This window comes from Lepidochelys olivacea, assembly GCF_965140295.1.
Source record: "Lepidochelys olivacea isolate rLepOli2 genome assembly, chromosome: 9".
Taxonomy (NCBI): domain Eukaryota; kingdom Metazoa; phylum Chordata; order Testudines; family Cheloniidae; genus Lepidochelys; species Lepidochelys olivacea.
Window position 1 is genome coordinate 85885900 of NC_140419.1, and position 27607 is coordinate 85913506.

Genomic DNA, 27607 nt, shown 5'->3' on the forward strand with positions numbered 1-27607 from the left:
AAAGCCCACTGAAATAAATGGGATTCTTCCCATGGATTTCAGTGGGCTTTGGATCAGGTACCTACATAATTACAAAGAGAAAGCTGGATTCAAAATAAACATCTGTCTGTTTTTATCAAAAGTATTGGAAGGAGAGCGTATACAACTCCTAAATTGTAGGCACAAATACTTAGTGATTTTTTGCAAACCGTGAATACTGTATGCAATACACTGAGATGAAAATATCAATAATTTTGTTTTTGTGTTTATATTCTATCCTAAATTAACAAGGAGATAAACTGTTGTTGTTCAGACTGAAGACAGTAAGTGACACACAATTCTTTAGGCTAATATTTAAATTAAATTAGCCACTAGAGGGAGTTTACACACTTTCTGAAAAATATAATGAAAACTCATTGAAATACATTTTAGCTAACTTTTCTGAGCTATTTTCAGGGATACAATTCAATTTTATAGGGCTAAATTCAGATGTGAAGTAAGTGGGTAGAACTCCAGTGACTTCCAAGATCATTTCCCTAGGTCATCCCAAGCCCTATGTACACTATATGCCACAGTTAATGGAAACTGGTTCTGTCCTCATTATGTTTTCCTGCCTCAGCCTATAGGACAACGTGTTGCCTTTTTTCCCCCATTTGTACCTACAGCGTACAATAAGCCGCAAATGATAACTCATCAACTTCTTGAGCCCCAACGAACCAAAGAGCTGAGCAGATCTTCCCCCGTCCTTCTATCTGAGGTAGGGGTGTGCGTGTAACCCAAACTCCACCAACTTTAACATGACTAACATGTTTAACATCTCAGTAAAATACATGGTTGCAAATGCTCTCTTTAAGTGTTGATTGAACCATAAACTCTGGAGATGACATTGGAGCACTCCCAGGGCTGGCCTTATGGGGCGCTGTGGTCAGTGGGGCACTGTGGTCAAGAAGCAAGGAGCAGGGCAGGCCCAGGGTGCGAGGCCTCAGAAGGAAGCTTGGGGCAACGGGGTGGGGAAGGCAGCGAGTGCCGGGTGGGGAGCCTGGGGAGGCAGTGAGGATAGGGGGTGAGGTGGGGTAGGGAGGCAGTGGGGGCTGGGGTTGGGGGGAGCCTGGGGAGGGAGTGGGGCCCTGGGATGACAAAATGCAAGTTTGCTCAGGGTGCCATTTTCCCTAAAGCCAGCCCTGAATAATCCTAAACTAGGCCTTAGGTTTGGGAGATTGAATCAAAAATCCTTTTTAACAGAACTAGTCCTGAAGGATACCCAGGACTTCTCCTTGGTCATTGTCCCCCAAGCCATAACGTTGTGGTGATCTCTTCAGCAAGGGAGATTGCATGCCGCTCCATTGGTTGTCAATTAATGATGATCTTTCAGTCGGACACAAGGAATATCCCTGAGGAGACTCCCTGCACTACATTCCTTTTAAATCTTCTTCTAACCTGCGTCTAATGGGAGTCTGCTGAGCTATTGGTTTTTGTGCATAGTGCTTCAGAGTGCTCGCACCGCAGTGTTTAAAGATGCCTGTTACTTTCTGCACAGACGGAATCGGACACTGCTTCAGAAATCAGCTTCCAGTTTAACAGACACAAAAAGACTCCTAGCATTGGCAGCCACTCCTCTGACATGGCATCAGTCTCTTCGGTAGGTACTTAATGGGCTCATCGTGCTAAAAAGCGGTTTTGCGGTAGGATGCAGTGACGCTGCATTTAGCTCTGGTGCTATGGCACCTGGAGTCTCCCATTATTTCTGGGTATTGTGTTACTGTGAGGAGGAGGATCACTATAGCGATTGTATTTTCTTTTTATTATTTATGCATGTATGTTATAGTTTGTGCCTAGAGGCCCCATCCAAGATCAAGGTCCCATTGTGCTAGGTGTTATGCAAACACAGAATAAGAAACAATCTCTGCTCCAAGCTATTTACAGTCTAAATAGAGAAAACTGACGATGTGGTGAGAAAGGAAGGATTATTACTCTGGTTTTATGGCTGGAGATCTGAGGCACAGATTAAGTGACTTGCTCATGGACACACAGTACATATGTGACAGAGCTGGGAACCAAACTCCGATCTCCTGAGTCCCAGTCCAGTGCCCCAACAGCAAGACCATCTTTCCGTTGTCAACAAATTGAAGGGAGTTCAGAGAAGCACAATAAAAGTGGGACTAAGGGAACTGATCTGAGGGAAGATTACATGATCTAAATATATTTAGCTAGGTGAAGAGAGGAGTATGGGGAAGGTATGTTGGGTGGGATTTTTAAAAACTGACCAGCTGAGTTCAGGAGCTTTCAACAGGTCTTGTGTGTCTAACTCACTAAGGTGCTTTAGAAAATCCAACTCTAAACCCTCTGCTGGGGTAAGCCAGTGCAGCACTTTATTAGGGCAGTGAATTTGGCTCCAAAAACTGAGAGGAAATATTTAGGGGATTCCTGAGGGGTAATGAAATGAAGTCAAGAAGGGAGAAAGGACAGGCTGAATAACAGGGAAAACTCCCTATAAAATGACAGTGAAATATTGCCCAGGGGTGTTGGGAAGGTTAATGACTTGCTTTGTATCCTGCAATGCCATCAACATATGCCTTCAATGAATCGAAGTAATTGGTGTAATAGAACTTACACCTTTGCTTGTGTTTTATTTCTGCCTAATCACTTGCTTCTACTGAAGGCAATGGGATGGGCTGTGGGGGTTTTATTGTTTGTTTTTTGTTTTTTAAATGGAGGCCCAAAGCCAGTGAGCATTTGCACAGCAGTGTTTGTGAGTGCAGAAGACTATGTAGGTGTCTAGCTATCCATTTCTCTGTGCAGATGCACAATTTGTATGTGCAGTCCTGGCAACCAGGCACACAAAGGAATGTATCTCATGGTATATCAGCTCCTCAGGGCAGGGGTTTTGTTTGCCTCTCTTTTGTACAGCACCATGCACATTGAGAGTGCTTCAACAATGTAATAACAATGGGGCTAATCCTGAGGTTCTTGCTCAGTTTTTCATCAGTCCTTACTCAGGTAGGGCATTCCCTGGCATCAGTGGGAATCAACCTGAATGAAAAACTGTATAACCGTTGAGTAAGGAACTTTGGGATTTGGCCCAATAACTGTAGATTTACATGCAAGGAGTTCTGGTAGTCTCAACTTATTTCTTTTCTGAAAAACCCAATGGTGACATTGGGTTAGAATAACAGACAGCTGTCCTGTTGTGTGCTGGGGTAAAATGGCTCATTCGGTCCGCCATGGTCAAGAGACCCAGCTACCCTCATTCTCACAGAGCGCTTTGAGGTCTCAGGATGAAAAAAAATTCTGTGTCATTTGGTGAATTCAGACATCCAGTACTTAATAGCATGGCCCTGAAAGAGTATTCCCATCTGCACCTTGCCCACACTCCACAAGGACTTGATCCCACAGCCCTTAGTCACATGAATTGGGCCAGTGTTATGTTGGTACCCAGGAGCCAGCTAAGATCAAGTACAGAGTTTTTACAGCGTGTTTTGCTGTGAATGTACTTTAATTGTTGCTTTTCCCAGCATAATGAGGCTGCCTACCTTATTAGCACTAACCTTGTTCTTCTACCTGGACAGGTAAGTGGTAGCGTTCTCAGCGTCTACAGTGGTGATTTTGGGAGCGTGGATGCACAAGGGACTGTTCAGTTTGCTCTGGATTATGATGAGAAAAACCGAGAATTCCAGATTTATGTTTCTCAGTGCAAGGACCTGGCTGTGGTGGATGAGAAGAAAGGCAGATCTGACCCGTGAGTGAGGCTTATTTGTTTTGGTTTTATTTCTAAATTGCCTGATTATTTTCCCTAGGGGATTCTTGCTTTACCTGTTTAACGTTTTGTGTTTAGAAGTGTATTGGTTTCCTCCCTCCCTCCTCCAGATTTCTCCCGTTGGCTTGGCAGTACTGCCTTACTGGCTGCCAGCCCTACACTCACTGGAATCGATAAGGGATTTGCCACTGACTTAAATTTGAATAGGATTTTGAAACTTCAGGCCCTGGTCATGACCAGGGCCTGAGCACCTGGAATTCCTGTTGAAGACAATAGGGGATATGGGTGCCAAAGTTCCCTCTAATTTTTTACATCCATGTGCGGAATGAATTTTGCTATGTGCACCGATATGGTGGTGATGTGTAGCAGGGGTGGGGCTGAGGAGTTTGGAGTGTGGGAGGGGGCTCAGGGCTGTGGCAGAGGGTTGAGGTGCGGCAGGGGATGAGGGTTCCAGCTGGGAGTGTGGGCTCTGGGGTGGGGCCAGGGATAAGGTGTTTGGGGTACAAGCTGCCCCAGGGCTGCAGCAGGGAGAGAGGACTCCCCCCAGCCCTCTCTCGCCGCAGCAGCTCTGAGGCTGTGTCTGGGGGAGAGGTGCCTCTCCTCACCTGCTTGATAGACTGTTGTGCAGCTTAGAGGGAACTTAGATGGGTGCATGATACTCCTTATGATCAGACTCTTGTTTATTTTGGTTCCTAGAGACCTTTGGCATGTAGTGGCAAAAACTCCATCACAACATTGCAAACACATATTTGTGGATGTCCGTGATGGTTCTCCATCATGTGAAGCTGAAAAGGATAATCTCCCTTTTAACCTTTATAGGACCTTCAGTGGATGTCTTCTGGATCTACAGCGTAGGACAAAACCCACAGTACAATTTTGGGGGAGGGGGAAATTTTAAGAAACGCTTTTGGTGTGATGCACAAGTAATACTCTGCAGTAGCAAATTTTGAACCTAGTGTACGTTCCTTCTGGTGTAGAGGTGCCCCATACACTGAAAGGAAATCTATCTGCATATGTGGCCCCATTGCCATAGTATCTGAATGACTTGCAAACATTAATAAATTATCCTGTGAGGCAGGCAAGAATTATTAATCTCAATTTCACTGATGGGGAGCTGCGGCACAGAGTCGGAATGACTTCACCAGGAGTTTGAAGCAGAGCTGGGAATTGAACCCAAGTCCGTTAATCCAGTACCCTATCTGTGCAATCATCCTCTGTCACCCAAGCAATAATTTACAAATTTCCCTCACACCTATGTGCCATAATCCTGACCTGGAGGTATTACTTCTGGGAGCAAAAGGGTAGTTCCTTTCTCAGGCAAATTCCAAACACTATATTGGCATGACAGGCTAGACAGGCATTTCCAAAGCATAAAGCATTCAGAAGACCTTACATCCCTCACCTTAAGCCTGCTGGAGATCAATACAGATAATAGAGCATTTGTCTAGGATGGAACTTCACAGTATATTTGGGGTATATTCTCCTGTGTCCATTTTGTGCCTTATCAATCCTTGGCCTCTCTATGGAGAATCCCTAAAAAAGAGCACTTTGGTCCTAATTGTAATGGTGGTTCTTCTGATGTGGATGTTTCTCCACTAGCAATTGGATGGTTTCAGACGGTGATAGCTTCTGATTACCACCAACGCAGTTCGGACTCAAACATGGTGACAGGCTCAGTCCCCTTGAGACATCCCACCTCTCCTGCTCTCTTCTCTTATTTCACCCTTGCACAATGTCACTGCGATCTTGCACATACAGATATCTTATGGTATGACAGCTGATCCACTACCCCATTTACTGTTACAGAAAATGGTCTTTAATGCTTTCTAAATGATTACCAGTTTTACATATTGGCTGGGGAGCCACCTTCTTCTGGTTTCATTAGAGTTCATCCATCTCCACTGAACGATTTATAACTTCATGCAGAAGCCAAGTTAATATTCTAACCGGTTTCTTAGTTTTGGTTCCAGATTGTCAACTACAGGTCTTTTGTTAGCATAAATTCCATGTAACCATTCAGAAATCTCCCGTTTGTTGGAGCATGGCAGTGTGGAATGTTACTCAGCTGGAGTTCTTTTTTTTCCAGGTATGTCAAAACTTACCTGCTCCCAGACAAAGCTAGAATGGGCAAGAGAAAAACCTCGGTGAAGAAGAGAACAGTGAATCCCATTTACAACGAAGTGTTAAGAGTAAGGACATTTTTGACTAGCTTTATTCTAGCACACCTAGATCTTGCTGGCAACACCAGGGTCTGGTCCTTAGAAGTGCCAAGCACTTGCAAGCCCCTGTTGACTTAACTCAGAATTGTGGGTACTCCTAACCCCTTTGGATGTGGCCCTCAAGCTTGGTGTTCCCTGCAATGTCACCCAGCCCTGGTCTAAGCAGGCTATCTCCATTACTAGACTAGATGATCATAATGGTCCCTTCTGACCTTAGTATCTATGACTGAGAAGATAACCCAGCCACCATGCGCATTCATGCTTTGACCTCTAGGGTGAGGCTGCCAGCAAGGATACTATATTGGGTTTTGTGATGTGGATAGATAACTAGAAGGCCTATACAGCTCACAAAAGCAACATTGGATAAAACTAACTCTCTGTGTGCATTCTGGTGAATGTTAGTTCTTTATAAACAGTAACTACTAAGTGTCACATCCACTTTTATGAGGTGGATAATTATTATTAAACCCTCATGGACTGAGGAAATTAAGACAGGTTAAGTGACTTGACCAAAACCACAGAGTGAGACCTGTCAAAACTGGGATGAAAACTCTAGTCATTAGCTGTCAGGCTTGTGTGTCCACTAGACCAGGCTATTAACAGCCCCTCCTCATCTCACCTTATCATTTCCCTGCTATTACAGGAGCCTCAGGCACTGGTGCACCTCGGTCCCTCCTATTCTCTGCCTGTGGCACGTAACAGACTAGTCTCCTGTGGGCTATCACATTTTGGTCTCATTTCAGTGGTTGGGCTTTGTGCGGGGGTGCTGGCTGGTGCTGTTGGCCTGTGATATACAGGAAAGCAGACTAGATCTGTTGGTTCCCTTCTGCTCTTAACACTGGCAGCTTAGCAAAGGACCCTGTTCATGTGTAGGTACTGGCCTGGAGGGAGCCTGTGGTAGTGACCTTTGTGCCATCAGTAATGTCCAGGGTGGCACTGTTCCCACTGCATAAATAAGTCTGGGATCCTCCAAAATTTCAAGGGACTTGTGCGTGAGTGTTTTACAGACCGCAAAGTCTGGGGAGGAGCGGGATAGGGAAGGAGAAGGGGTAGCTTGCAGATAACCTCAGATCTTTTGGAAAAATCAGTGGCCAGTATCGATCCCCGTTGTTTGGGTTACACTTTCAAGGCTTTTTGCAAGAACAAGAGGCTACAAACTTCCTTTAAACAAATGCAAAAAAAGTGGCAATTAGCTAAAACCTTTCTTAATCCCCAAAATCAGAGAATTGAGATGTTGCCAACCCTCACGACTTTATCATGAGACTCATGATAATTTGGTGGGTTTCTTAAAGCCACAGGTGCTAGAGGCCTGTGATAACATGAGAATCTCTGCTTTCTCTGAAAGGCAAAAAACTCTAGCTGGTTGCGAAGGAAAATTTGAAAATATAAAAGCAGAGGGCCAATAAAAAGACCCCCAAATGTATATTCTCTCTACAAATCTCATGGCTTTTAAAGCTAATCTTATATTTATTGGGAGGGCTGACTCATGATTTTTGAATGTTTAGGGTTGGCAATACTGGGATTGGAAGAGGGAGTTTTAATGAGTTCTGAGAGCCCCTATGACCAGGCTGTGCCTGAGTTATGTATTTCCTCTACCCTGCACTGGCTACCATTCATAACGTAGGAATATGTGGCATTCACCACTATGATCTTACTGATGAGCGCTTGAAGGATTAATTAAAATAAAAAATGCTGTATAACAATTCTTGTAAATGTATTGGGGCGTCCTTATAAAAATAGAAGTCATTGTTTCCGTACTCCCAGAAAAAGGCATTAGCAATATCTGAATCAAGTATGAAGCAGCATAAAGCTAGGCTGACATGGGATTTATAATTTTCCAAAGAAGGGGGCCCAGTCCTTTGAAATAAGCATTGAGCGGGTGTCTTTTGGATTGTTTTCTATAGATTCTTTCTTTCTTTGGGCTGGACTGAGACAGGTTATTACTTTGCGTTTGCAATGATAAAAAACTAGGTCTATCTTAAAATTATATTTAACATTCAGACAAAAGCAAAATATTTTGAGCAGTCCAACCCTCTTTTTCTCCTCTCTAGTATAAAATAGAGAAAATGGTGTTGCTGATCCAAAAATTAAATCTTTCCGTGTGGCACAATGACCCACTAGGACGTAACAGCTTCTTGGGAGAGATAGAAATAGACCTAGCTAGCTGGGATTGGAGCAACAAGAAACTCAACTGGTACATGCTGAAGCCACGGGTAAGTATGTCTCAGCTGGTATCCTACTAATTTGTTAATTATGACCAAGCAAAAAGTGTCATTCCATTTCTCTGTTTTCTTCATATACTGCATGGAGGAGAAAGTTATTGGAACATCTCAAGGCTACAGCCTCTTCTATAACTAGGCATTGCAACACACCCTGACAGTCAGATAACTTGGATATCAAGTGACAATGGATTTGTTGGTGCCGCCATGTTGAGATGCCCAGTTTGAGATCCCTTTCAAGAGACCTGATTTTCAGAAAGTGATGAACACCTGCCCTCTGAAAAATCAAACCCCTTTAGTGTGTCTCAAAGTGGTTTAATAAAATCACAAACCAATTTTGGGCCTTTGGGTTCTCACACTCCAAGTGAGGAAGCAAAGCCTCAGAGTGAAGAGCCCTCCCCTGAGAACAGACTGCCCCAGCCATGAATACCTAGGACTATCTGTACGAACATCCCGACTGCTCTTAAATGCTGCAGTGTATTTTAGGCTAAACATGCACTTGTATTAGCACATCTTGGATCTTTCTTTTTCAGACCCTCTCTGCCTTTAATGGTGTGGATCATCGAGGCGTGATGAATCTGTCTATTAAATACGTCCCACCAGGAAGCTTAGGTAAAATATATTTTATACATTAAGAAGAAATATTGCCGTGCCTACAGGGCATGCAGCTTGCAACCCAGTCTATTTCAGGCATGATTAAAGGATAATCTCATTAGAGCAAGAGATGGTCTTTGTGATTTGCGTGAATGAAGAGCCGCAGGTGCTGTGTACTTCAGTATGCAGGTTGTGTATGGTTTGTGCTCAGCTCCGGGTTAGACAGGAGCCTTGGTCTCACTCATCAGTGCACTCTGCCCACAGTTTTAAGACAGCCGTGCTGGCAAGCTCTGAATGGAGCCCAGTTTAGACCTCCTCTACCATGGGGGCTGGTCGCTGCAACGTGGGGTGTTATGGAGGGAAAGGGAACGGAAATCCTTCTGTGTTAGTTTTGGGTGGAGATGAACTCCCAGGAGAGGGGCGCTTGCAGACTGAAACATTGTACAGGGGCTCTGTAACAAAAGGAAACATTCATTAGCCAGGGGACTACAGTCTGCTTGGACCTCTGATAAGGTCCAAAGGAAATCTTTCTCTGAAGTGGGAAGAAGCGGTGTGGGTGAGCACTAGGACAACAGCAGATTTAGGATGAAATGAGCAGAAAAGAGGATAGAACATACCCTTGTACTCTTTGCTATCTCCCCTCAATAATGCAGATCAGGTGTCTCCTCTCTCTTCCATGCTGCAGAGAGCTTTTCAGTCCTGCCAGTGCCTCTGCCTCTGGCTGTGAGCACATACTGTCTCCACCTCCCAAGCTGCTACACAGCCAGACTGTCCTGATAAAATGGCTTTTCTGGGGGTGTAGCACCTTCTGTTGGCCCGTGAGAGGAAGTGCTGTTTTAATGTCTCTAGTAGGAGTGTTTCATTGGGACTAACAAGCTGATAAGCGGCTGCACACCAGCAGAACTGGTATCTAGCTGTTCTGTGTTGTGGGAAGTAGGGGGCAGAGTTGGGCCCTGGATCCATCCCTTCACACTTTAGTGAAGGAAGCTGCTCCTCTGCTTGCTGACTACTATTAGGACTTGATTGAAAACCGTTCTATTTTCTGAAATGGCAGGTCCAAAGAATCCTTCATCTGGGGAAGTTCATATCTGGGTCAAAGACAGCAAGGACCTCCCACAGTTGCGCCCTTCTGGAATTGACTCCTTTGTGAAATGGTAATTGTATGAGCTTTTTCCCATATACACAAGTGGGGAAGATCTTAGTTTAGATGCAGGGCTCACACACACACCTTCCTGGAGACGTCTTTTTGGAGGCGTGTTTTCTTCTAACGGTCATACCTAGCAGTGCATCAGTTCTTTGCACTTATAAATAGCTGCACACTATCTTAGGTGCAGTGCTCTGTTCTCTAGGATCATCTGGAGTGAATTGCCTTTTGTTGTTCACCATAGAGCATATCCAGAAGTCCCTACTCTGGCAAAATTCCCACTGAAATCAATGGGAGTTTTGCCTAAGTGAGGATTGAGTAAAAATGGAGGGAGGGCCTCTGGGTCTGACCTTGTGCGTTCAGGCGAAATTGAGAATTTTGTGTATCAAAGTGCACACACGCAGACACACACACGGAGGTAAGGGAGGCTTGTCTTTGTATGCTCCTTTTTGTGTGAAAGATTGATATACATAAACAGCATGGCTGCACCACTCTAATCATCACATAAGCATGTAAAGTACAGAACCATAGTTTCAGTCTTGGTGTCAGCAAAACGTGTTCAAGTTTATAAAGGCAGCTGAGATGGGGAAGAGTGAAGTGTTGTGTTTTCTCGGGGGGGGGGAGGGATCATGTTGGATAGTCAGCAGAACATGAGCTCCCAGTGCAGTTTTGTGGCCAAAAGGGCTAATGTGATCCTTGGATGTATAAACAAGAGAGTGTAGAGTCAGAGTAGAGAGGCTATATTTACCTCTGTATTTGGCACTGGTGTAATCTCTACTGGGATACTGCATCAGTTCTGGTGTCTACATTTTAAGAAGGATGTTGAAAAATTGGGGAGAGTTCAGAGAAGAGCCCTGATTAAAGGATTAGAAAACCTGCCTTATTGTGAAAGATTCAAGGAGCTCAATCTATTTAGCTTAATAAACAGAAGGTTAAGTGGTGACTTGATTACAGATTAGAAGTACTTCTATGTGGAACAGAAATTTGATAATAGAGGGCTTTTCAGTCTGTAATAAGATAGACAAATTTAGACTAGAAATAAATTGCAATTTTTAACAGTGAAGGTAACTAACCATTGGAACAATTTACCAAAGATTGTGGTGGGTTCTATGCCATTGGCAATTTTTAAATTAAGATGAGATGTTTTTCTAAAAGAATGCTCCATTTCAAACACAACTGTGGGACTTGAAACAGAAACTAATATAGGGAAGTTCTCTGGCCTGTATTACACAGATGGTTAGACTAGATAATCACAGTGGTCCCCTCTGAGCTTAACAATCTACAGATCTATTAAATATGTCCAAAATATTGTCGGCTTTTCAAATTTTATCTGTTTTATGGGAAAAAGAGCATTTCTCAACATTTCCCTTCAGACTGTTCTGACAAGTCTATGGGCTAGGGTCACAGTTGGGGCCAGTTGTAGCCCAGGGATAGGTGAGTGTTGGGACATGTAGTGGGCCCCAGGTAAGGTTGGAGTTAGGGCTGATAGTGGTCCTTAGGCCAGGGTTACAATTGGAACAAGTTGGAGTAGCCAGGGTAGTAGTTAAATGTGTTGTGACCAGTGCTGGCCTTGAGCTATAGGGTGAGAATTGGGGCCTGTAGAGTTCTCTGGACTAGGGTTAGGCCTGGAGCTGTTAGGTACCCAGGATTAGTGTTATGGGTGAATGGTTACCATGGGAACTGGTGGTGGTTGCTGGGTTGGGTTTGACTTGGGGCCTAATTCAAGACCCTGGGTAAGGGCAAAACTGGGGGGCTCAAGCTATGGTTTGAGTGTGGAGAGGTTAATGTTGTCGTATAGGATTTCTGTCTCTGAACTATGTTTAAGGTTGGAGCCTGTAAGTGGCCTTCAAGTAAGGTATGGGGTACTGTAGACAGTAGAGTTAGGGATAGGGCTGGTTGAGGACCACAGACTAGATTTAAGGTTTGAAATCATAAGTGTCATTCAACTAGGGGTTGGTCCCCTAGGTTCATGGTGGGTAGGGCACCTTGGATGTGGATGTGAGTTGCCGTTAAGGGACTCTGGGGCAAGTGTTTGAGCTGATGTGGGTTGGAGTGCTGCCAAAACACACAATTTTAAATGTTTTCTATAGAGCCCTAGCTCCTGAATAAAAGCGATTACACAGAATTTTACCTTGCTTTTTTCTTAATGAAAGATTTTTAGCCTGCTTGTTGGGGAGACAAGTGTGAACACATGAACGTTAAAATCCCAAACAAGATGACAAATAGAAAAAAACCAAATATATATTTTTTTAAATTTCATGAATTTAAGTCCAATGTCACAATTTTTTGAGCTTAAATAATGACTTTTGAATGGTTGAAGGGAGAGCTGATGGAATGGTAAGGATATGATCCCCAAATGGGCGTTAAAGTTCAGGAAAGGGATAGATTTGAGGGTCAGCAATGGGGCCAGCAGAGGGCCTCAGGCTAGGGTTAAGGTTAGGACTTGCAGGGCTCGCCTAGCTACAATTAGGCCAGAAAAGGGCCCTGGGCTATGATAAGGATTAGGAATGGGGCAGGCAATGGCTCCAGGACTAGGATTAGAGGTGGAGCCAGCAGAGGGCCCCAGAGGATAGGTGACAGAGGGCTCAGGCTTGGTTTAAGGTTGGGATCTGTGGGCTTGCCTGCCTCCAGTTAGGTTTGGGGCTGGCAGAGGGCCCCAGGGTTAGAGCTAAGGTTAGGGTTAGGGCTGTCAGAGGGCTGTTGCGACAGTTGGGCCTACAGATTTATGCTAATTGTTCACAGCTGAGCTCACAATGAGTGAAAGTTCTTGAAGTGTCACAATAACCTGCAACAACAAATGTTGATGGGGAAAGTTGCAAAAGGAAGACAGACCGATTGAACTGCTCCAAACAAAAAGGTGTACTGATATAACTCAAGGACTGTGTTAAAATCATGCCTGGTAAACAAGACCATGTGAGGCTGAAAATCAAAATTGATGTGTCAGAAATTAGGCCTAATTGGTGGACAAAATAGTGAAAGGATGGGCTATTCTGTTGGGGGTGGGGGGATCCTTAAAGAAAGATGTTTTTGGAAGGAAAAATTGGTTACTGGAGTGAACTTCACCATCATGCCTGCCACTCTCACCATTTCCAGGGACCCCCGACCTTCTTTATTCTAATCCTAAGAGATGTCCTGACCAGACTAGGTCAGAGAGGGAGAAAAATGACATCCCACCTTTGCTGGCTTCAGCTAAATCCTGAATACCAACTGGGATGTGAGACTTTGTCCCCCTTTTTTCTATTCTTTTCCTTCCCCATCTTTGTTCTCATTCCTATCCCTCTCCTTTTTCCTTCTGTCTGGTAAGAGTCTGGCTTAGTCAGCTAAGACTGTATATTTTGCAACACTTCTGTAAGCCTGTGAGCAGAATGAAGCTGCTAAAAGCAGTGCCCTAACCAGCTTGATGCTGGTATAAGTTTGCCAGTCTCAAAGTTGCTGGTAAGACTGTGTGCTGTGCCTGTGTTTTTTCCGGCTGTGAGGTTGCAAGAATCAATGCCGGAAACAGAAGCTACATTTTCTATCTTTGGTGTTTTTTGGTTTCTCCTCTTTTTGCATTCATCTTGTTTTTTCTTCTAGGAAACAGGATCAGACTTTAATAACAGCAATGACCATTCCAGCCCAACTCTACTAACTTCTTCTCTCTTCCCCAAAAAGGACAGTTACTATCTAAGATACTAAGAGGGATAATCCTTCTAAAAATCTCTCTAGCAAAAGGGAAAGGGAACAAGGGATGGTGTTAAAATGAAAGCCTTGTTTAATACTTTACATTTCAATTGCATTATCTGTTTTTCCTTCTTTTCTGTATCTTTAATACATGGTATTAAAAGATTTGTAAAGGTGTTTGCCGTGATACTAAGCAGGCTGAGGTTTCTCTATCCCAAACCTTCTTTAATGTTGGACAATGACAAGGTCCTTAACACCTTTGACCCTTTGGGCCCATATGTTCCATCTAAATTAATACAAGGCCCTGGGCTAGGATTAGGGGTGGGGCCTTTGACTGACTGCAACACAAACCCTGGCCTGGCTAGCCCTAATCACCCCAGCATAGGTTGAGGTTTGCAGCCAGTAGGATTCCCTAGGCTCAGGTTAGGGTTGGGGCCAGCAGAGGGCCCTAGGCTCACATTACGGTTGGGGCTGGTAGGTCTTGCTAGTCTAAGGCCAGGGGTGGGGACTGTATGACTCACTGGGCCAGAGTTCAGAGTAGCAGCCGTGTTAGTCTGTATTCGCAAAAAGAAAAGGAGGACTTGTGGCACCTTAGAGACTAACCAATTTATTAGAGCATAAGCTTTCGTGAGCTACAGCTCACTTCCTCAGATGCATATCGTGGAAACTGCAGCAGGCTTTATATATACACAGAGAATATGAAACAATACCTATTCCCACCCCACTGTCCTGCTGGTAATAGCTTATCTAAAGTGATTTCCAGCACAAATCCAGGTTTTCTCACCCTCCACCCCCCCACACAAATTCACTCTCCTGCTGGTGATAGCCCATCCAAAGTGACAACTCTTTACACAATGTGCATGACAATCAAGCTGGGCTATTTCCTGCATAAATCCAGGTTCTCACATCCCCCCACCCCCATACACACAGAAACTCACTCTCCTGCTGGTAATAGCTCATCCAAACTGACCACTCTTCAAGTTAAAATCCAAGTTAAACCAGAACATCTGGGGGGGGGGGGGTAGGAAAAAACAAGAGGAAACAGGCTACCTTGCATAATGACTTAGCCACTCCAAGTCTCTATTTAAGCCTAAATTAATAGTATCCAATTTGCAAATGAATTCCAATTCAGCAGTTTCTCGCTGGAGTCTGGATTTGAAGTTTTTTTGTTTTAAGATAGCGACCTTCATGTCTGTGATCGCGTGACCAGAGAGATTGAAGTGTTCTCCGACTGGTTTATGAATGTTACAATTCTTGACATCTGATTTGTGTCCATTTATTCTTTTACGTAGAGACTGTCCAGTTTGACCAATGTACATGGCAGAGGGGCATTGCTGGCACATGATGGCATATATCACATTGGTGGATGTGCAGGTGAACGAGCCTCTGATAGTGTGGCTGATGTTATTAGGCCCTGTGATGGTGTCCCCTGAATAGATATGTGGGCACAGTTGGCAACGGGCTTTGTTGCAAGGATAAGTTCCTGGGTTAGTGGTTCTGTTGTGTGGTATGTGGTTGTTGGTGAGTATTTGCTTCAGGTTGCGGGGCTGTCTGTAGGCAAGGACTGGCCTGTCTCCCAAGATTTGTGAGAGTGTTGGGTCATCCTTTAGGATAGGTTGTAGATCCTTAATAATGCGTTGGAGGGGTTTTAGTTGGGGGCTGAAGGTGACGGCTAGTGGCGTTCTGTTATTTTCTTTGTTAGGCCTGTCCTGTAGTAGGTAACTTCTGGGAACTCTTCTGGCTCTATCAATCTGTTTCTTTACTTCTGCAGGTGGGTATTGTAGTTGTAAGAAAGCTTGACAGAGATCTTGTAGGTGTTTGTCTCTGTCTGAGGGGTTGGAGCAAATGCGGTTGTATCGCAGAGCTTGGCTGTAGACGATGGATCGTGTGGTGTGGTCAGGGTGAAAGCTGGAGGCATGCAGGTAGGAATAGCGGTCAGTAGGTTTCCGGTATAGGGTGGTGTTTATGTGACCATTGTTTATTAGCACTGTAGTGTCCAGGAAGTGGATCTCTTGTGTGGACTGGACCAGGCTGAGGTTGGTGGTGGGATGGAAATTGTTGAAATCATGGTGGAATTCCTCAAGGGCTTCTTTTCCATGGGTCCAGATGATGAAGATGTCATCAATATAGCGCAAGTAGAGTAGGGGCTTTAGGGGACGAGAGCTGAGGAAGCGTTGTTCTAAATCAGCCATAAAAATGTTGGCATACTGTGGGGCCATGCGGGTACCCATAGCAGTGCCGCTGATCTGAAGGTATACATTGTCCCCAAATGTGAAGTAGTTATGGGTAAGGACAAAGTCACAAAGTTCAGCCACCAGGTTAGCCGTGACATTATCGGGGATAGTGTTCTTGATGGCTTGTAGTCCATCTTTGTGTGGAATGTTGGTGTAGAGGGCTTCTACATCCATAGTGGCCAGGATGGTGTTATCAGGAAGATCACCGATGGATTGTAGTTTCCTCAGGAAGTCAGTGGTGTCTCGAAGGTGTCTCAAGAATAAATGGACACAAATCAGATGTCAAGAATTGTAACATTCATAAACCAGTCGGAGAACACTTCAATCTCTCTGGTCACGCGATCACAGACATGAAGGTCGCTATCTTAAAACAAAAAAACTTCAAATCCAGACTCCAGCGAGAAACTGCTGAATTGGAATTCATTTGCAAATTGGATACTATTAATTTAGGCTTAAATAGAGACTTGGAGTGGCTAAGTCATTATGCAAGGTAGCCTGTTTCCTCTTGTTTTTTCCTACCCCCCCCCCCCAGATGTTCTGGTTTAACTTGGATTTTAACTTGAAGAGTGGTCAGTTTGGATGAGCTATTACCAGCAGGAGAGTGAGTTTCTGTGTGTATGGGGGTGGGGGGATGTGAGAACCTGGATTTATGCAGGAAATAGCCCAGCTTGATTGTCATGCACATTGTGTAAAGAGTTGTCACTTTGGATGGGCTATCACCAGCAGGAGAGTGAATTTGTGTGGGGGGGTGGAGGGTGAGAAAACCTGGATTTGTGCTGGAAATCACTTTAGATAAGCTATTACCAGCAGGACAGTGGGGTGGGAATAGGTATTGTTTCATATTCTCTGTGTATATATAAAGCCTGCTGCAGTTTCCACGATATGCATCTGAGGAAGTGAGCTGTAGCTCACGAAAGCTTATGCTCTAATAAATGGGCCAGAGTTGGAGCTAGTAGGGCTTGCTGGCCTAGGTTTGGAGCTGGTAGGGCTTGCCAGGCTAGGATTAGAGTTTGGGGCTGGTTGGGCTCTCCGGGATATGGTTAGGGTTTGGATCGGTAGAGCTTTCCAGGCTGGGGTTTGGATTAGAGCCATTAGGATTGGGACTGGAAGAGATCTGTGATCTAGGGTTGTGGCTAGAACAGGGCCCAACCTAGGGTAGGGCTGTGGCCAATGGGGAACCTCTAACCATGGTACGTTTCACCATGCTAGGTGTAGGGTTGGGACCAGTAGGTGTTCGTTTTGGGTTAAGGTCAATAATTGTACCAATGCTACCTTTGGGTGTATTTCTTGTAGGAATCTTTGGGTTTGTGTTAGGGTTGGATCCTGTAGGACTTTCAGTCTTGTTTAGAATTTGTGCTGAGATGTGGTCCAGAACTATTATTAGGATTGGTACTGGATTATTGTTAAGTATCACAGTAATTGGGTTCTTGTGCTAATGTCCATTCAAGACATTGTTTATTTTAAAAAATCAAATTTATTTTTATACATATAAACTGAAAATGAATAATTTTTATAAATGCTCACCAAATCTTTGCCAAAACCATCAAATTTTAAAATAGAGAAAACTCTTCATGAAAACTTTCACTTTTAAGATGGAATCTTATGACAAAAAATCTTTCATTTAAATCTTTTGACTATTCTAATGTCTCTAGAGACTAGTTGTTAAATTGAGACCAAATTTCCCCTAAGCTCACAATTGAGGAGTCTGTGGACCCAGAAATTTGGTTCAGATCCATCCTTTCCAAAAAACAAAACCAGAAAATAGTTTTAAAAATTGTTTAACTCTGCATTACATGATGATTTTTTTTCTCCTCTCTAAGCTATGTGCTTCCAGACACCAGTAAGAAGAGTTACCAGAAGACCAGAGTTATTAAAAGAGACTCAAACCCTGTTTTTAATCACACTATTGTGTATGATGGGTTCCACACAGAAGATCTGAAAGATGCCTGTGTTGAGCTGACTGTGTGGGATCATGAAAAACTAACCAATCACTTCCTCGGAGGGATCAGGCTGGGCCTTGGGACAGGTAATTGGATCCTTATTTGAGTCAGGAGAATTTTTTTTTCTTTAAACTAAATTTTGTTCAATATTGTCGCCACATAGAACATGATGGGGCCTTCCAGGTCTGCTTCATGTTGGAGGAGATGTCAGTGACAAGGAGTGTGGGTGTATTCCAAGTGTAAGTTGGATTTACATGCACACACCAGTCCTAGGTCAGAGGCGGTCACAAATGGCATGCTGGCAAACCCTTCTTTCAGGAATCTCAGCCCAAACACCAATATCCCTCCCAATGTTCTCATGGGCTAAAGTGGGCTGGACCTGCCCCCAGAGAGTGGGAGAGTTGCAGAGAGAGCTCATCCTGCACTCACCCTGATGCAGCAACTCCTGTCGTGAGGGGCTGGCTGGGATCCGCTCCGACATTCTGAGCATGTGCCAGGCTCGGACAGGGGCCAGGAAAGGCCCATGGGGAGGCATACATGGTCTCAGAGCAAGGAGCACATTAGAGAGCACAGGAAGAGGAGAAGCAGGTTGCAATGCCTGGAGCGGGAGTCAAGCCCAGCCAGCCCTGCAAGCCAAGAGCCATTTCAACCAGGACAGGGGGTTTTATAGGTGAAAGCAGGACAGTCTTGCAAAACCTGGGACTGTTAGGAGGTCTGCACAAATACCTGGATCCTAGGAAGCAACTCCACCCCAAGAACTGGCTCTAGTTTGAGAAAGAGAGGAAACGCTCCTTCTGTTTGCAACCGCTCCCCCAAATAAAGTACAGCACTTCTTCATTGACTGAATAGTGCTTACACAAGTCCTTTTTCTTAATGTGCATCAGCATTACCGGGTAACTCCCTCTGAAACAATATATTGAAATTTACAAGACAGACCAATAATGAATACCTTACAATGGTGTTGGACGCATACTGGGTACTCATGGTGCACAGTCAGTTCTGAGATTATGGTAGCTAGAAATAAAGCACAAAATGGAAAAGTATAGTCTGCTGGACATAAATATTGTTAAATTTATTTTGATCACAGAAGTGCCCACAATCCCCCATTGAGATTGGCACCCCATTTTGCTTGGTGCTGTATAGACATATTAAGAGACAGTCAAAGTTTACTGTCTAAGGTCCCAATTCAGGCAAGCATTTACACATGTGCCCAACTTCAAGTGTGTTATTTCAGCAGGATTATGACCCTTACGGTCAGGGATATGCGGATATATTCTGCCAGTGGGGCTCCTAAATAGACCAGATACCCACAGGGTGAGATATAGATGATGTCAGAGTTTCTGTACCAAGATTTCTATATGGATGTCCATTAGAAATTGTGTTTTCTGACACACTGCTTCGATGCCCTTCACTTGGATAGTCATCCTTTGTTGCCTCTTTGCTTCTGTTCCAGTCTTACTTCCCCCTGCTCCTTTTCGGGGGGGGGGGGGAGATCTTCACAGAATCTTAGACATGAATGGCTGGAAGGGACCTTGAGAGCCATCAGTCCAGCCTCCTGCTCTGAGGCAGGACCAAGTTGATCTAGACCATCCCTGACAGGTGTTTGTCCAACAGATTCTAAAAAACTTCCAGTGTTGGGGATTCTACAGCCTCCCTTGGAAGTGCGTATTAGAGCTTAACTGCCCATACTGTTAGGTTCCCCCCCCCCATATCCAACAAATATCCCTTGTTGCAGATTAAGCCCATTACTTCTTGTCCTCCCTTCAATGGACATGGAGAATAACTGATCACTGTCTTCTGTATAACAGCCCTTCACATGTTTTGAAAGCTCTGATCAGGTCACCCCCTCCATCTTTTCTCAAGACTAAATATGCCCAGATGTTTTTAATCTTTCCTCATAGGTCAGGTTTTCTAACCTATTATTTTTGTTGCTTTCTTCTGGATTCTGTCCAACCCCCCATCTTTCCTGAAGTGTGGTGCCCTGAACTGGGCTCTGTACTCCAGCTGAGGCCTTGCCAGTGCCAAGTAGAGTTGCCTGTATCTTACATATATCACTCCTGTTCATAGGCCCTAGAATGACATGAGCCTTTTTTGCAACTTTGTCACACTGTTGACTCCTATTCAGTTTGTGATCCCCAGATCCTTTTTCAGCAGCACAGCCAGCTAGCAGTTAGTCCCCATTTTTTAATTGTGCATTTGTTTGCAGGGGGTTCCTTCCTAAGTGAAGTATTTTACACTTGTCTCTATTGACTTTATCCTGTTGATTTCAGACAGATTTTTCTAATCTGTCAAGGTCATTTTGAATTCCAATCCTGTTCTCCAAAGTGTGTATGGCTCCTCACAGCTTGGTGTCATCTGCATATTTTATAAGCACACTCTCCCCTTATCCCAGTCCTCCTGCCTTTAATACAAATAGTTGACTTAAACAATGGTGCCTCCTAATGCAGAGATTATAATCAACATTGACACTAAAGAAATGAATTCCATTCTGCTGAAATCTGTTCTATGCCTTTTTCTGATGGTGCTCATTGTGAGTTAGCTTGCAGCATGTCCTACATTTAGGCCTTGGCAGATTGTATTTTTCTACATGAAACTGTCTAAGTGCAACAAGTATAACTCAAATCTAAACTGCATTCATTTATGATTAGACCAGGAAATTGTTACAGGAGGCCTTGCTGAGAGGGAAGAGGCAGAGGAAGTCTCAATGGGTTATAATACAGGATGAACAGTCCCCAGGGGTTGTTTGGAAAACATCTGTAGCAGTTGAAAAGATCTTCCTCTCAGACATACTTAACAGTGTGGGACTTGCCAGCACACCCTCTGTTTTCTGTCTCTTAACATGTCACCAAGAGAGTTATGAAGTTCCCAACTGTGAAATAGCAGCTCCAAGCAGCTAATAAACGAGATATAAAAATATCACATTCAGGCTTCATTGTTGCTAATATGATCTGGTTGGCAGTGTTATAGAATATAGGACTGAAAGGGCTCTCAAGAGGCCATCTAGTCCATTTCAACCGCACCCTCATGCTGAGGCAGGACCAAGTATGTTTAGACCATCCCTGACAGTCATATGTCTAACTGTTTTTAAAAACCTCTAGTGACAAGGACTCCAGTCTCCCTTGATAACCTATTCCAGTACTTACCTATCTTTATAGTTAGAAAATTTTTCTTATTATCTAACCTAAATCTCCCTTGCTGCAGATTAAGCCCATTCCATCATGTCCTACCTTCAGTGGACCTGGAGAATAATTGTTCACCATCCTCTTTATAAACAGCGTGACATATTTGAAGACTGTTAATCAGGTCCCCTCTGAGGCTTGTCTCAGGACTAAACATACCAAGCTTTTTTAAACCTTTCCTCAGAGGTCAGGTTTTCTTAACATCTTATCACTTTTGTTGCCCTCTCTCCAGTTTGCCCACATCTCTCTCAAAGTATGGCACCAAGAACTGGACACTGTATTCCAGCTAAGGCTTCACATTTACCTCTATTAACTTTTTTTGCACTTGTAGTATGCTTATAAGAAGCTCATGGGATTTTTTTTGGGGGGGTGGGGTGGGGAGGGGTACACTGCATTTATTGAAGATACAACAATTAGCATATGCATTTAATTACATATACACATACTGTTCTGCTAGTTTGTTATAGTTATTGGTTTAGACTTGTAATCAACCTAGCTGGCCACTATTTTAATCCATGGTAGGAAGGAGCCAGGTTTTGTAGGTTGCAACATGATGCTTTGGAGAAGTCTTGGCAGGACAAACCCGAAGTTTTATGGCAAGGCACTTTGTTCATATAATTTTTAAATTGGGACCAATGAGTTTTGCATTGTTATGCTGTAATAAATTGGAGTGCTTGGGTTTTTTTATTAATTTTTAGGGAGTTATTTTATGCTTGGTTTTTATTGATAGATGCTTGTTTTATTTTTAGAGTTGTTAATTTGCCTTTTTTTAAATGCTTTAATAGGGGCACGTTAGAGCTTTTTGGCACTTTTGAGTTTGTTTTGCGGGGGGTTGTATATTATTTATATAAAAACATTTTACACAACATTTTGAACAGGAAAATTAAATTGCAATGCAAAAGAAAATTATGGCTTTAATACTTATTTTAAAATGCTAAACCTACAAATAAATAATCCTCAAAAGTCTAGTACTGCTTTAAAAATCAATCCAGACAAATTCTGGCCAATATATTTTTACCCATTAGGCCATTCCTTTTTATTATTTAAGGAATAGCTAGCAAAAAATATCAAATACACCAGTACATTTAATACATGCTACATTTATTTTAATGTATATTAAATACAAACATAAAATGAAGGACTAGATTACATGCAAGAATTTAGTAGAAACCTCTTCTGCAGCTCTTGCTATGATCATGTCCTTGTTCTTTCTAAGGCACTAGCTACGGTATCTCTGTAGACTGGATGGACTCCACGCAGGAGGAAGTGGCCTTTTGGCAGGAAATGATGTCAGCCTCCAATGAATGGATTGAAGGATCACTGCCGCTGCGCTCACTGGCAGGGAGGAGGAAACTGAAATGAAACTTCTGTTGTACAATTAAAAGTATGAGCATATTCATTAGAATTGGGAAGCTCCTCATGAGCAGGGAATGAAGCCCCTCCCCTACCTGCACAGGTGTCTGGTTAATTAGATAATGATTGCATTGTGCTTTAAAGATGGCAGGTGCTAAGTGGTGTTAATCTCCCAGTAGAGGACTTAAAAGATGCTAAACTGATGCTATGCTTGATTTTAGCAAAAAGCCAAGAAAACACATTGGTTACTTTTGTTAATCATTTATATACTCTTAGATTTCATTAGAGTCTCAGTACATTGGCAGGGAAGAAGTGTAAATATTTTTTTTAATACAGGGTTTATTTTGTTACTGGATTTTGTGCTGTTTTTCTGTGCAGTGAGACAGTTGTAATAAAGCTGCAGCTTAGCATTATCCATATTCCCTTTCAAGTGGTACACTTCATACTGGATGCAGCATTGAAAGCATCTCAAAATGGGACCTTGCCATCTGTCACTGATAATGTGACTGTGACTCAGGGGGAAAAACAAAAAAACACACTTCAGATTGCTTTGAGATCCAAGGTGAACCTGCAGAAAGAGGACTGTTTGGAGCAGACAACGTAGCAACAGGACTAAGATATCCAAGAAGAATTCAACAAATTTAATTCCATACTACTTTTATTCGGAAGTGAAGAATGATGGTCTTGCAGCTAATGTACCAGCCCAGGACTCAGTAGATAAAGGTTCTATTCCCAACCTTGCCACAAACTTCCTCTGTGACCTTGGGCAAGTCACTTACTTAAAGTGAAACTGCAGTGGAATATAAATTAGATTGCACTCAGCCAAATACAAAATATTATTAAATCACTGCTGGGCCAAATCAGTTCTTTCAAATGCCTTGTGTATATAAAACATTAAGTATGAAATTATATGTAGCAAGCAGTCTGTGTGTCAGCCTGATGTGTATTGAGAGGTCAAAACTGCAGCCACAAAACGAGGAAAGGAGAGAGATTTTTGGAACTGATGGGAAAGGTAAGTATTCTATGACCTTACTTTGGTTCAGTATGTACAAACAAGTTACATAGTAAAAAGAGCTGGCGAAATCTCCCACTGCTCCTTGTATCTCTGGCTACTACTTTGATCTTCCTTTCTCTCAACTGATGTCAACAAGTTGTGATCTATGTTGGAGTTATCATTAAATAATAGCTTTTGGGGATTTTGCATCTATCCAGTGCACATCAGTAGAGATTTTGCAACCATTTTAAATGCAGCTTTGTAATTTCCTCTTTAAATGTACATGTTCTGATTAAATAGAATGATCTCCTTATACCTATCATTAGCATGGTCTGAGTAGCCATCTATACATAGATATCCTGTAAGTTAGAGGCAATGCCGCACTAAAAAGAATCCTATTTGCCTAGTCTAGAGTGGTTACTCTTGACGAAATTTCTTCTCTAGATATCTGACCTTTAAAAGCAATTTGCAAGGCTGAGTAGAGCTTGTTGAGAAATGTGGGGGGAATCATGAAAACATTTGAAGTTTGTTTTCCTTTTTGAAGAGTTCAAAAAGGATTTTTTTTTGTGGCTCTTAATTTCCTTTTTTAAATTTGTTTACCAAAACACCCGTCTTAGATTACCACAGACGGTCAGCTTACCAAAAAAAAGTGTAAGTGATAGACACTTTCACAAACCCTGAAAAGTTAAGTTGATGTTGGTAGCTTTTTCATTAAAAAATTCATTTTAGTAAAACAATCATTTTTTGACCAGTGTTAGAAAAATGTTGGCCAACTGTAGTGTTGAAGCACTAAGAAATAGCCCATAGGAAAACAAGATCAAATGGAGATACACATTGTCTGAGTCCCAATCTGGTTCACTTCGCTCACACAAATTATCCCATTGACTGTCTCTGAAGTGTGAGACAAAGGAGCTAGATTGGCCCCATAGTGGCATTTGCTTAATTTAAAATCTTAAGGCTACTAAAGTTGTTGGTTTCAATGAAGTTTTGAGACTTGATTCAGATACTTTTACATGGAGTAAAGCATTACTCCATGGATAGTGCCATCAAAGTTGAGATGATTACTCCTTGGCTAAGGTGCTACTAAACCGGAGGACGGGTATGAAAATCTGGCCTATAACATACTGATGTTCTGCTTACATAGGAGCAGATTCTGATGCTCTTACTATTTGAATAGTACCTTACTCTGAGTCCCAGTCAGTGGGACTACTATCTGTGGAGTGAAGTGCTATTTATTGTGAATAATGGGTATCAACATTTTGGGCCATAATGCAAATACGTATCTATTTTTTCCTTTCAGTGATTTACAGTGTCTGTACATTTGTGGTGAATGTGCCAAAACTGCTGTTTACACACACAAAAAGTAATTTGAAAAGTTCAAGTATTTATTTCATATTAGCATTAGCGCCACACCTAAGATTCAGTTATTTCCTAATATGGTGCCAACAAAGTTAAATAATCATCGTTACAGGGCAAAGTTCATCCCTGGTGTCGAAGTTTGGCCCAAGGTATTGTGATCTGGATATTTTTCTTTTAAGGTTGCATTGGTTTTTGGTGGGTTTTTTTGGTAAATTAAGCCCTGATTAATTTCAGAAGCTTTTAGTATTTATTAGTGCATCAGAGTAAAAGATTACACTGCCAAGCATAATAAAGTGGTAGCATAGTCACGTGTTATGTAGGAGGTCATATCTGCTTCACTTAACAGAAAAAGCACTTTATCTGCAAAAATGCAAGGCACTTTGTCACATGTCAGTGTCATACATAGGAGTGGAGGAACCTGTAGCAAATAAAGTTAATGGCCTTTGGTATGTGTCTTACATTGACATTTGTAGTCTGTGAATGCTACCTGCAAGAGGTAAAAGTATCTAAATGTTATAGGCTGCTATAGCACAGGTCCATGTTAACATGTGCTGCAGATTAATTTGGAAATAACATACCAAAAGAATTCTATTGTATTTATTATTTTTGTATGATGGACTAAACAAACTCCCTTCACGAGACAGGGCTTTTCCTATATATAGTAAATATATTTAGGTCCATAACTCCCCTGGATATAAACATGCAACTTTGTTGAAGTCAGGTATGTCTTGGAGGGGAGGGACAGCTTAGTGGTTGAGCATTGGCCTGCTAAACCCAGGGTTGCGAGTTCAATCTTTGAGGGGGCCATTTAGAGATTGGGGCAAAAATTGCAGATTGGTCCTGCTTTGAGCAGAGGGTTGGACTAGATGACCTCCTGAGGTCCCTTCCAACTCTGATAGTCTATGATTCTATGTCTTTGTATGCAGCTGAAACCAAAATTATTGTCCTTAGGGCTAGATCCTGCAGCCACCAGTTACTGGTGGGACACAAGTAATCCTATTGTCCGGAGTAGGCCTACCTGGGTTACAGGATCTGGCCTTTTTTTAAATGGAAAAAGTTAGCATGAGTAGAGCTGGGCAAATTCTGCAGGGAAAAGCTTCCCATGACCATTCTTCTGCACTCATGAGTGCATGTGCTTTCCTTGTGCTCATGCCCCTTTCATATCTGCTTTTTGCAGATATCTTGCAAGTGAATTTACAAGCAGGAGTGTTTTGCTCAAAAAGCAAATTTCTAATTCACCAGTAGCAGGATGTGTATAAGAAGCCAGCTTGTAAGAAGCTCTGCTCCTCCAGTCAGGAAACAGAAGCATACCATGTGACCTGTGTCTAATCAGACCTGCTCAGATTGTTAACCAACTACTTGGAACAAACAGCTCATGAACAAATTATTCACCAAATTAATGTTGGTAATCTTGAAGAGTATCCAGGGTTCACTGTCTGTACTTGGAAAAGTCAACATTGGTGAAGTAAAGTATCTATTACGAAGTGTTTGTCCAGCTCTACTCTTGACCAAGACAGAGAGAAAAGCAAAACTGATCTTATTGTGAAACTCATAAGCTGCAGAGAGAAATATTAGTAGACCCCCCTACCCCCCGTCACGGGACGCAGACTCACCGGCAGCACCTCCTGCTGGTCATCTGAGGAAATTAGCTCACCAGCCTCCAGAGTGCCCTCTTCAGGCTGGTGTCTCCCCTTGCTGCTGGCTCCTGTGTCCCTCCCAGAACCCCAGTGCCCCTTTCACTGGGTGCTGCTTCCTGACAGTATCCCACAGTTCTGGGTCTCCCCCTCCCAGGGGAACCCCCCACTCACTATCCCTACCTCACATCAGTCATAGGCTCCTGCCAGTCACCAGATAGCCCCTGTGCCCTGGGGCATACTGCAGTATGAGCCACTCATCACAGGCAAGGTTGGGTTTGGACCCACTGCCTCTGCCTACCCGTGGCTGCCCCGCAACCCCCAAACCTAATAGGCCTTCCCAGGCCTGCAGCCTGGGGCTTTCCTAGGCCACAGCTCTATAGCTCCCTTGGCCTTTCCCCAGCCCTGCTCCTAACTAGGTCCTCTATTCCAGTCTCTACAGCCAGGTCCCTCCCTCTCAGAGCTAGAGAGAGAGTGTTCTTCCGTTCCTGGCTTCCCTGGCTTTTATAAGGCCTGCTGGGTCTGTTTGGGGCGTGGCCCGCAGCTGCGGCTGCTCTGCCAATCAGCCCAGCTCTTCCCCTGCCCCAGCCCTCTCCCAGGGCTATCTTAAACCCCTCTGGGCCCAAGCGGGTGTCCACCCAACAACATAAATCTATGTAATAAGATGTTCTTAAAGAAGAAATACTGTATTTTGTGAGCTGGTTAAATAAACCAAAAGGAATTTGTAAAACTGACCTGTGTGTAAGAAACAAAATCAATAAACCACACTTCAGTTTCTGATAAGTGTATATTCAGTGTAATTGTTCTTAGGGCTTGGCTACACTTGCGAGTTACAGCACAATAAAGGAGCCCCAGGTGCACTAGCTCACTCCCAGTCCACACTGGCAAGGTACGTAGAGCACTCTGACTCCGCGACTACAGCGCTGCTGGTACTCCACTTCGGCGAGTGGAATAACGTTCGCTGTGCCCCAGCTGGAGCGCCGCGGCGCCAGTGTGAACGAGGTGGTGCTTTACTGCGCTCTGATCAGCCTCTGGAAACATCCCATAATCCCCTCAACTCAAGTGGCCACTCTTGTCTTTGTTGTGAAATCGGCTACAGGAATGCGGAAATGCCCTTTCAAAGCTCAGTTTTGGAGAAGCCGGCTGCTTATCAGCTCCAAGAAAAAGCAAACATTTACTGTTCGCTTTGAGTGAATGGGGGGAGAAAGGGGGTCTGAACTTACAAGACAGCATGCTGACACACACTCAGCACCCCAAAAACCCACTCTCTCCCCCCCCACATACACACAACACACTCTCTGTCACACTCCACCCCCCATTTGAAAAGCACATTGCAGTCACTTGC

At 43.4% G+C, this 27607-nt stretch overlaps 1 protein-coding gene across 1 annotated transcript in view; it reads left to right on the forward strand.

Moving 5' to 3' along the window:
* The window catches only part of LOC311526169 (synaptotagmin-like protein 2), a 71710-nt gene extending 44719 nt beyond the window's left edge, over nucleotides 1–26991 (forward strand). The window contains exons 9-17 of the mRNA XM_084638930.1: nucleotides 645–736; nucleotides 1517–1618; nucleotides 3546–3715; nucleotides 5820–5922; nucleotides 8004–8165; nucleotides 8705–8783; nucleotides 9820–9919; nucleotides 17624–17829; nucleotides 22139–26991. Coding sequence (XP_084495056.1) covers nucleotides 645–736; nucleotides 1517–1618; nucleotides 3546–3715; nucleotides 5820–5922; nucleotides 8004–8165; nucleotides 8705–8783; nucleotides 9820–9919; nucleotides 17624–17829; nucleotides 22139–22284 — 1160 coding nt within the window. The 3' untranslated portion in view covers nucleotides 22285–26991. The remainder of the gene's footprint in view (nucleotides 1–644; nucleotides 737–1516; nucleotides 1619–3545; nucleotides 3716–5819; nucleotides 5923–8003; nucleotides 8166–8704; nucleotides 8784–9819; nucleotides 9920–17623; nucleotides 17830–22138) is intronic.
* The last annotated feature ends 616 nt before the right edge of the window (nucleotides 26992–27607 follow it).